Source organism: Aethina tumida, chromosome 3, assembly GCF_024364675.1.
Source record: "Aethina tumida isolate Nest 87 chromosome 3, icAetTumi1.1, whole genome shotgun sequence".
In the NCBI taxonomy this organism is placed as follows: Eukaryota; Metazoa; Arthropoda; class Insecta; order Coleoptera; family Nitidulidae; genus Aethina; species Aethina tumida.
This window is the reverse complement of record NC_065437.1, coordinates 1,518,849-1,527,823: the sequence shown is the minus strand read 5'-3', so window position 1 is coordinate 1,527,823 and position 8,975 is coordinate 1,518,849. Positions and strand designations below refer to the sequence as shown.

Below are 8,975 nucleotides of genomic sequence, written 5' to 3'. Positions count from 1 at the left end.
CGCATTACTAAGTGTGGCTCCATCGTTTGTGTGGTTACAGAACTAAGGGTTTACTTCATAAAAAACTATCCATTTGTGTTATGCAATTTTATTAATAGGTGGCGCACCCATCAGGTACACATATTTGTTTATATTTATAAGTTTGAAAATAAATAACGAATGGCTTTATTTTATTTAATCGGAGCCTCCAATAAAACGCAATAAAGAAAATTATTTAATTAAACAACTTGTTACATATGTATCCTAAGACATTACACATTTAATTTTTAGTGTGAGACTTAACCTCACTTCACATTAAATCAAATTTTTCATTATAACTATATTAACTGAATAAACACCTAACAATAAACTAGAACAATGGTCAGTATGAAACAATATTAATTGTAAGGAGTTGTATCTGAAACGTTGTCCAAGGGAGCCTTCTCCTTGACCTCCCCAATGAGAGTCTCCATAGTTTTTACCTAAAACAAACCATTTATTTGTTGTGTAAACATTAAAACCGTTTAAGGTAAACCTTCGAGAGCTGCTCCTTAAGGGACTCGTCCGACAGCTCCACTCCAGTAAACTTAACCTTCTTCCCGGAGGCACTAAAGGTGCTGGAAGGGCCCCTCTTTGACCCAGCAGTTTTGCCGGCACCCTGGTCCAATCTGTTCAACCCAGTGTTGATCTGCAAGATGCGAGCCTCGTTGATTTCACGCACGGTTTGTAATTTGATCATTTTGTCATGTGCTTGTTTGACTTCATCTTGCAGCTTCAGATGCTCCTCGTGCATCTGCTTGGCTTTGTTGTCCAAGTAGCCGGACGTTGCGGACCAGTATTCGATATCTTTGGACACTTTTTCCAAGGAATTCAGCTGATCTGACTTTGTAGTCTCGATCTCCTTCTGGAGACTTTCAACGGTTGAGGTCCCGCTTTCTTTAATTGCTGTGATCTGATTCTCCAGATCTGTTATGAGTGTTTCTAGTTTGTCTCGTTCCTTGAGAAGATTTCCAACATCATTTTTTAGCTCGTTCATGGCCCTTTCTTGAGCCACCTTCTCAATTTGTAGTGAAACCAATGTCCCCTCCGAACTGCGCAGTTCTTGGACAAGCGCATACCTTTGGTCGCATAGCGTGTCCTGTTCTGCCTTTAAGGCACAGAGTTTCTGGAAAAACAAAACTGATTGTATAAAATCAACAACAAAAATTGTGTTACCATTTTTAGGTCCTTTTTCTGTTCTTTTTGTCTATTAACTTGTACCCTCTTTTGCAATACGTCCTTAGTTATTTGTTCAAGTTTCTCCTTAAGTTCAGCGTCTGCTTTGTCGTGGGACTTTTGTTTGGCTAGCAAATTGTCCTTTAGTTCAAGCAGGTGTTTCTCATGCTCCACACAATCTTGTTCCGTGCCGAGTTTCATGGCGACCAATTCGGCCGCGGTTCGCTCCTCAAACTTGAGCAGACAACTGTCTTCCAAGTGCTTTTCTTGAATTTCTTTTAAGCTAAAAAAAAATAAGGCAACAATTAATTTTTTATTTAGATGTTTTAAGCTTACGTGGCAGACGCCACTTCAAGTTCATCAGAAACTTGCTCCTCAGTTTTGTCATCCAAACCCTCCTCCTCCACCACCACTTCCCAATTCATAAGCTCTTCCTTCAAAACTTCGAGGCTCCGCATCAACCCTTCCCGCTCTTCCTTTAAGGTCTCATTATCTACTTGATGAGCATCAGTTTCAGCCTTTATGTCTAGGATTATAGATTTCATTTTGTCTACGGGCGGCTCCATGGCAACTATTTTGGCGTTATTGGCGTCCAAAATTGCTTGCTTGTTGTCTAAGGCGGCCGTCTGTTCGGCCACAATATTCCTTTTCATTTCGGTAACCGATTTTAAGCGTTCATTCAACTGTTTCATATCCTCAGCCAGCTTGAACTTCTTCCAGTTGTCATCCAGAGCAGACTTTTCCTTGCTGTTCTCCCGGTCCGTGTTGTGGACGAGCTCCTTCAAGCTGCACATGATGGGTTTGATGGAGGCCAGACGTGCAGTGTAGTCCTTTATGATGTTGTTGTGCTCAATCTGAGATTTGGCGTGGTTGCTGCGCATTATCTTCGTCTCCTTCAGTTGGGATCTTAGGTTCCTGTGTTTGGATATTGATTCTTCCATGTCTGACTGGAGTTCTTGCATCTGAATGTCGGTCATAGCCTAAAGAGATAATCAGTAAATCACTGTGTTGCTGTAAAAAGTCATTTTTTCATTATAACTATTGGGTCAAATCAAATATTTTACTTTATACTTGTCCTTTTTGGTAAAAGCTTCAGTTTTCTTGATGGAATATATATTTTAAAAGTGTACAGGACGTCCCAAATTGAATATTTCAATGTGAGACAATTTACTTAATTTATAAAAAGGCTTCTAAAGGTATAGGGACAAACGATTAACAAAATTTACCTTAATTTGGGCAATCTCCAACGATTTCATCATCAAGACTTGCTGACAATGGGAAGTTTTGGTCATTTGCATCAAATCTTCGTCCATATCAGTCGTTTGGGACAACGAAACATCAAGTTGTTCGTTTTCCTTTTCCCCTTGCTGAGCCATTTCGTTTTCTCCGTGCTCCAACGTTTCCTGCCTCGTTTGTTCGACAAGTTGTGCCTCTTGAAACTCCATCATTGTGTCAATTGTCACAAAAATATTTATTGTCTGATTTTTGTTCGTTTAAATCTAGTTTGTGTGTGATCCACTGTCACCAACTGTAACTCATTAAAAACCCTAAATATTTGTATAATCTCCAAACTATTTATTAAATAATTAAGTAGTAAAGACTGAGTAATTCTTTATGGTATTAGTTAATGTGATGAGCAGAATTAATTATTTCATGAATCATTGCAATAGTTAAAATGTTTTATTACCCTCTAACGAACAGCTTTGCGTGAAGATCAATTGGTAACTGTCAGCACAGAACAAATAGACTGCGCAAGTACTTCTAATGAGATAACGTGCGCATGCGCACACGACTTCTATTAATACAAAATAGAATTAATTTAATGGTTTTAATTAACGTAATAAGTAGAATTAATTAGTTTATGACTCATTGTGATAAGTTAAATTTTTGTTTCACCTTCAAATCAACAACTTTACTTTGGACACAAACATATTGCCTACTGCGCAAGCGTTTATGACGCGCGCATGCGCCGATTTAAAATAAAACCCACAAGTTAATTTAAATTATTTTATTTTATTAATCTAATAAAAATATTTCTATATATACAAACGCAATCGTTTCGGGAATTACACATGAGATCCGTCTTTTACATCGTCTATACGCAAATAAACTTAAAAATTTGAACATAATATCACAATTCTCGACAATAATTTAATTACACATATCTAACCCTATACTAGCTCTTAGGTTTAAATCGGGACATGTAGAACTCGCAGTCCGTACAATACAGATTGAGCGCGACCACGTTCTTTTTGCGGCACAGATTGCACTTCGTCTTGTCCGTGGGCACGCTGTTGTTCGCGTTGTTCACCACGATGGGCGTCACCATGGCCTTGGGCGTCGGCGAGTCGCCGCCCTTCGTGCCCGGCTCGAAGCTCACCGTTTTCTTCAGCAGGGCTTTGGGTTGGTACATTTGTTCGGGGTGGGGCATGGGTACCCGCTGGTACACATCCGAACGTTCCGGGTAGTACTGCGGTAATCGCTGGTACGTCGGCGACTGGTTGTCGTACTCCATCCGGTAGTTGGGGTTGGGGTTGGCTTCCGGCGTTCGTTGGTTGTCGTAGTTGTTGTTCGGGCCCTTGTACATGGCGGGGTGATAGTTGTAGCTGGCGTTGGAGGGGGCTGGTGACGGTGAATGGTGGTTGGCGTAGATGTTCTGCTGGTTCACGGGCGTCTGTCTGTGTTGCTGCACGTAAGGCCGATTGACCGGTGAGTACTGACCGGTCTGCGTGAAGTCGGCAGGACTTTGGCGGTACCCGTTTTGAGGACGGTTTTGATTGTAGTAGGCGTAGGCGGGTGAATTTTGGGGTATGGGTTGATATGGTGATTGTCTGAAGGGAGTGTGTCCGTTGTATTGGTTGTTCTGAGGTGTATTGGGCGAGGGCTGCATCTGACGGCTTTGCATTAACATCGGGGAGGGAGTTTGAGGTGAATTTTGTAGTTGGCTGGTGTTACCATAATGTGGTTGATTACCATAGGCTGGACTGTACTGAGGATTACAATGCTCTTGTTCTTTATATTGGGGTTGACTTGGACTACTATATTGACCATATTCAACGTACTGAGGCGGTACTTGATGGTACGAATTAACTTGTCCATTACAATAACCATTGGGTGGTACTTGCTGTGGCATCACCACATGCTGCTCCGGAGCATTATTATAACCATTGTGAGGCTGGTACTGCCCTCCGTCAGAAATTCGTCGTTGTACAATCACAGGTTGACCATAATTCTTAGGGGAGTCCTCGCAAGCAACTTGATTAAGCAAATTATCCACGGAATTGCGCCTCACATACAACGGCTGTTGATTGAAAACCTCCTCATTACACACCTGAATGTTTTCAGTTTGGCTTTCATTTTTCTTCATCTCGTTCTCCCTCAACGCAATGATTTCCTGGCGAATGGCAGCCGACTCAGGCTTATTCATGGCGGTACGAAGTACTCGTTCCAATATTGGATTTGGAATATAACTGTCGTCTTCCTGGTCTTCCGCCGTCGCCACCAATATGACTTGATCACAGAAGGACACACTCTTCTTCTTTTGGCGTGGCCTTCGGCCATCATCCTCGTGGCTCATGTTCAAAGTCTTCTTGACCGCAGCGCTCAGCATCTCCACCTCCAAAATCTCCTCGTCGATTTGCCTCTGAGGTATGGGTTCATCTTTAACAACTGTTGTCTCCACGTTGTGACTGTTGTTGTTGTTGTTAGTGGGAGCTTTGTTCAAGTTGAAGCTGCCATTGTCGGTGATTTCGAACTTCGACGCCAGATCCTTAACGGACTTGACTGAGTGATGTTTCTCATAGGGCACAGTTTTGATGCTGTCCGAATCAGCGTTCTCCTTTAAGTCTTGGGACTTCTTCATGCGCAGTGCCGCTTGTTTAGCTTGCAGCTCCTTCAGCCAGGTGTGACCGGAAGACTTGACTTCTGTGGTGGGGGTCTTCACCTCGCCGCCCTCGTTAGTTAAAATCTCCCTACGTTTGTTCTGAAGTTGTGCCAAAAGACTGTTGGGTGATGGCTCTTCGGGGGGTGTGGGTTTTTGCAGGTATTCATCCAGGGCTGACAAGTCAAGTGGTGGTGGTGGAGGAGGGAACTCCTCGCTAGCTTGTCTGGAGTGTATGGCTGACCCCATCGGGCTTGGATAAGGCGGCAGTTCTAGTTGATGCTCAGCCGGTGATGGTAGACAATCGACTTCATCCACCCCACTATCAATGTGGCTTGAGTTGTAGTTATTCTTAGGGGGGGTGTGCTCGTGGTGCACGTCAGCCTTGGTGATAACCGTGTTGTTGCCGTAATACGTGTGAGAATCGTAGGCGTTTTGGTAGTTGGAAATGTAGGGCAAAGATTGGTTGTAAACTGGTGAGCTGTTCATAAACTGCTGCTGGTTCTGATAGTAGGATATGTCGTTGGGGGTGGAATACTTCCTCTCGCTCTCGTTACACACTTCACCACCGTTCGACTTAGCCTTGCTAAGTGTGGAAGTCGTCCTGAGGGGCGGAGGTGGTGGCACCTTGGCTGCGGTTAATATTTTGCCGGCGCTGCCGTGGAAGCTCTTCCTCATCAACTTGCTGCGTTCCAAGTTGGGGTTCGCGTTGTTGCCGGTGAATTCCAAGTGTCCCTCCGACAGATAACCACACATTCCGTTGGGCGTCTCACTACCCTTCAGACCAACACTGCTGTCGTCCACTGTGGTGGTGGGAGGAGCAGGCTCGTCAGCAGCTGTGTCAGTTAGGTCTGGCATGCTGCGGTTCTTACGTTTTATCAGCCCACCCATCAGAAGTTTCCTGCGGATTTTGTGTTGCTTCTTTGTTTTACCATCTTTATCCTTCTTGTCTTCCTTCTCTTCCTTGGCTTTCTTTAGGGTGTCCTTGCCGGTGATTATTTCCGGGGCGATGGAGAAGTCCCTGGAGAGCTTGTTCCTGTCCTCGCTTCGCGAGCGCTTCTCCCTCACCTTTTGGCTTTCCTTGTTCTTGGACCTCGAAAAAATGCTTCTGGATTCCCTGTTTGGAGGCTTGTCATAAAGCATATACTCGGCGTTCTCCCCAATGTTGATTTCATCCAGCTTACTTTTCAGCACGTCCTTCTTTTTAGGCAGGGTGGCGTATATTTCAATGTTTTTAGTGCTGTGTGGCGCCTTCTCCTTCTCTACCACCAACAACTCCCGACTGTTTTGTCTGGAGTGCAGCCCTTTATCTCTGGAGTTTTGACGTGAGTGCCTTCCACTGCCGCTACTTCCTTCCCTGGTGTGCCTGATTTCTGGAGGGTTTTCTTTGTTGGGGTTCTGCGTCTGGGTCATCCGCCTGTGCAGGCTCCTGGCCCTCATTATGCACGTGTTGTGCTTCATCCTCGCCAAGGTTAAGGTTTGTGGGTTGTTGTAGGGGGCGTTCATGGCCGCCCTGGCTTTGGTGGCGGCTGCGTTGCACAACGCCAATGCCAACACCAAGTCGTGCTCGTCTTCCAATTGACGTGACTTCACCAACAAGTCGTCGGCTTCGTTGCACAAGGCGTCGCAGTTCAGCGACACCTGAGTGGACACGTTGTTGTAGTCCTCGGGGATTTTGGCCAGGTGGCCCATTTTCATCAGGTGCTGCAGGGTGGTCATGGTGGAGCTGTCGTTGGACGACAACGAGTAGGAGTCGTAGCCGGCGTCGCCACTTGAGTCGCTTTTGGACCTGGTGGGGCTGCCCGGTATGCTTCCGCCCGAATTGGGCACCTTGCCCACCAAGTACAGGTAAGGGTTCTCCATGGTGGTGGACGAGGCGGAGGAGGCGCTGTTCCGGTCGCCGCTCCAGTTGCCCGAGTCCCTTCGGCGGGGGATGTTCATGTGATCGGGGATCGACATGCCCTCCACCCCGGAGGAGGAGCTGTTGCTCAAGGTTCTGTGTATGTTGACCTGAGGTTTCGGATAGTTATAATCTAAGGACTTCCTGGTCACATATTCGGGCTCCTTTCGGCTGATGCAGCCGTCCACTACGTCGCAATCAGCTGGCTGATTACCATAAATATTCTTCTGGATGATTGAAAGGTTTTGGTACTCGTTGCATGGCCTTGGAAGTGGAGGCTTTTGGTTGAGGGTACCATCTGGGTTAGGGGTTATGGCCCTCCGAGTGTTGCCTATTATGGGCTTCTCCGGGCTGGGAGTTATTGACCTCCTTAGCACCGACTGTGAAGGAGTTTTCTTCAACTTATCATTATAGAAGGCCGTGATTTGCTTTGGGGCATTATCGGTGTTCACCGGAGTACCATCAGGCAAGGCATACAAAAGCAACAGTGGTTGGTAGCGACCTTTGCGACACTTCTCCACCACCTGCTCCCATCTAGGCCCCACTTCCCGTACTGTAGCATCGTCGAAGTAGATCCACACCCTGAGTTTGGTGTGGAAGAAGAAGGTCGAATAGTGTTTTCCGTAGTAAGTAACAACTCCGACTAGTTGATGGACCGAAGTGTCGGCCCATCGAGTGTCTATAACTGAGTTGAAGACCTCGCCCATCCTTAAAGTCGTACCAATGGTGGAGAAGACCTCCATGATGTGTTCCAAGGTGGGCCTCTCTGAGTTCCACACCAACCCAACCGACACGATTTCCGGACGGTTCATCAACGACCTGCCGATTTGGATGACAGCTCCACAGGCGCTCTGAAACAAATCAACGAAAACAATGAACAACAAGCCTGGTGATTAAAAGCCGAGGTCTTACCGGACACGTTCGAACGTCCCCCATGCTGTCAGCCTTCCTCAGCAACTGTCCAAAACTTTCAGACATTGTACGATTGTTGTTGGCCCGCACTTGGTACACCAAAGTGGACGTGGACACATAATGGACCATCTGCAACAATAAAACACTCATAAATCTATTGCCCAAAAGAGGGTGACCGTAGTCTTCATACCTGCGTGTAACTCAGAGGCTCGGAGCTGGCGCCGCATTGTCCACAAACACTTTGCTCCACCAAAGTCATGGCGAACTTCTGGTGAGGGATGCAGTGTCTGGCGCTGCACATGTCCTCCGCCTCGCCGTAGGCGATGTGCGTGTGGATGCGGAGCAACATGTTTTCGAAACATTCGGCGGCGTCGTCCATGAAGCCCAGCTGGAAGCGCTGCTGGTCGAAGAAGCTCTCCGCCAACGCCCTGCGCAAGGCATCCGGAGGCAGGGCTGTTTCCGTTGAGAACTGGAGCTGCGAGAAGAGTTCCTGAAAATTAGAAGTAATTCGTTAAATAACTGAGTTCTTCGAACCGACGTCGGTCAATATGAAAGGCTTGTGAAAGGTTCTGTGAATGAAGAAGTGACTAAGAGAGGAATTTCCGGATGGTGCTTCGAAGAACCACTTTGTACACACAGATTATCATAACCGCAATCTATATAAGTTTTGTGTTTTATGTTCTGAGAATTGATGTAATCGATTAAACAGATTAGAAATGTGAAGTTATGTTAATTGTTTCCATGGTTGGCTTTTTATTCAATCGTATGTTGAGGCTTGATGGAATTTAATAAATTATGTATCTTTAAATTCTTCGTGACGTGACGAAGGTAACACATGGTACAAAAAGTCATTTAATACAAGAAATGTCAAATATGTACAATTTTCCATTTCTTTTTTTATTTCTTTGTTCCATTGTAATATTTTAGTTATATTAAGTTAAAATTCTATTTTTTTTTACAGAATTTGAAGATTAATTGATGTTTTTTACTGTATGTTTATCCATAAAAATGTCAAATATATAAAATTTTGCCATATCTCCTCCATTGTAAGATTTTTGTAATGATTATCTCAAAAACTGGAAATTTTCA

The 8,975-nt window shown here is 45.1% G+C and overlaps 2 protein-coding genes across 6 annotated transcripts in view; both read right to left on the bottom strand.

The window, feature by feature from the left end:
- Nucleotides 1-201: 201 nt before the first annotated feature.
- LOC109605006 (paramyosin) lies at nucleotides 202-2,745 on the bottom strand. The gene is made up of 5 exons (XM_020021564.2): nucleotides 2,421-2,745; nucleotides 1,531-2,174; nucleotides 1,195-1,477; nucleotides 515-1,144; nucleotides 202-461 (listed from the first exon to the last, which is right to left on the bottom strand). The coding sequence occupies exons 1-5, from the start codon at nucleotides 2,640-2,642 to the stop codon at nucleotides 378-380; spliced, it is 1,863 nt and encodes a 620-aa protein (XP_019877123.2). The 5' UTR covers nucleotides 2,643-2,745; the 3' UTR covers nucleotides 202-377.
- A 442-nt stretch (nucleotides 2,746-3,187) lies between these two features.
- The window catches only part of LOC109605007 (uncharacterized), a 42,552-nt gene continuing 36,764 nt past the window's right edge, over nucleotides 3,188-8,975 (bottom strand). For all 5 annotated transcript variants that reach the window (XM_049964078.1, XM_020021568.2, XM_020021566.2 and 2 more), the window contains 3 exons: nucleotides 8,077-8,376; nucleotides 7,887-8,015; nucleotides 3,188-7,825 (listed from right to left, as the gene is read on the bottom strand). In XM_049964078.1, the coding sequence (XP_049820035.1) occupies nucleotides 3,371-7,825; nucleotides 7,887-8,015; nucleotides 8,077-8,376 (4,884 nt within the window). In that variant the 3' untranslated portion in view covers nucleotides 3,188-3,370. The remainder of the gene's footprint in view (nucleotides 7,826-7,886; nucleotides 8,016-8,076; nucleotides 8,377-8,975) is intronic.

Excerpts from the sequence above, each read along its gene's own strand:
- LOC109605006 (XM_020021564.2), bottom strand. The coding sequence starts at position 2,642 with ATGATGGAGTTTCAAGAGGCACAACTTGTCGAACAAACGAGGCAGGAA. Across the intron at positions 1,478-1,530 it reads CTTGAAGTGGCGTCTGCCAC|CTTAAAAGAAATTCAAGAAA; the intron begins GTAAGCTTAAAA and ends ATTTTTTTTTAG. Across the intron at positions 1,145-1,194 it reads AGAAAAAGGACCTAAAAATG|AAACTCTGTGCCTTAAAGGC; the intron begins GTAACACAATTT and ends TTGTTTTTCCAG.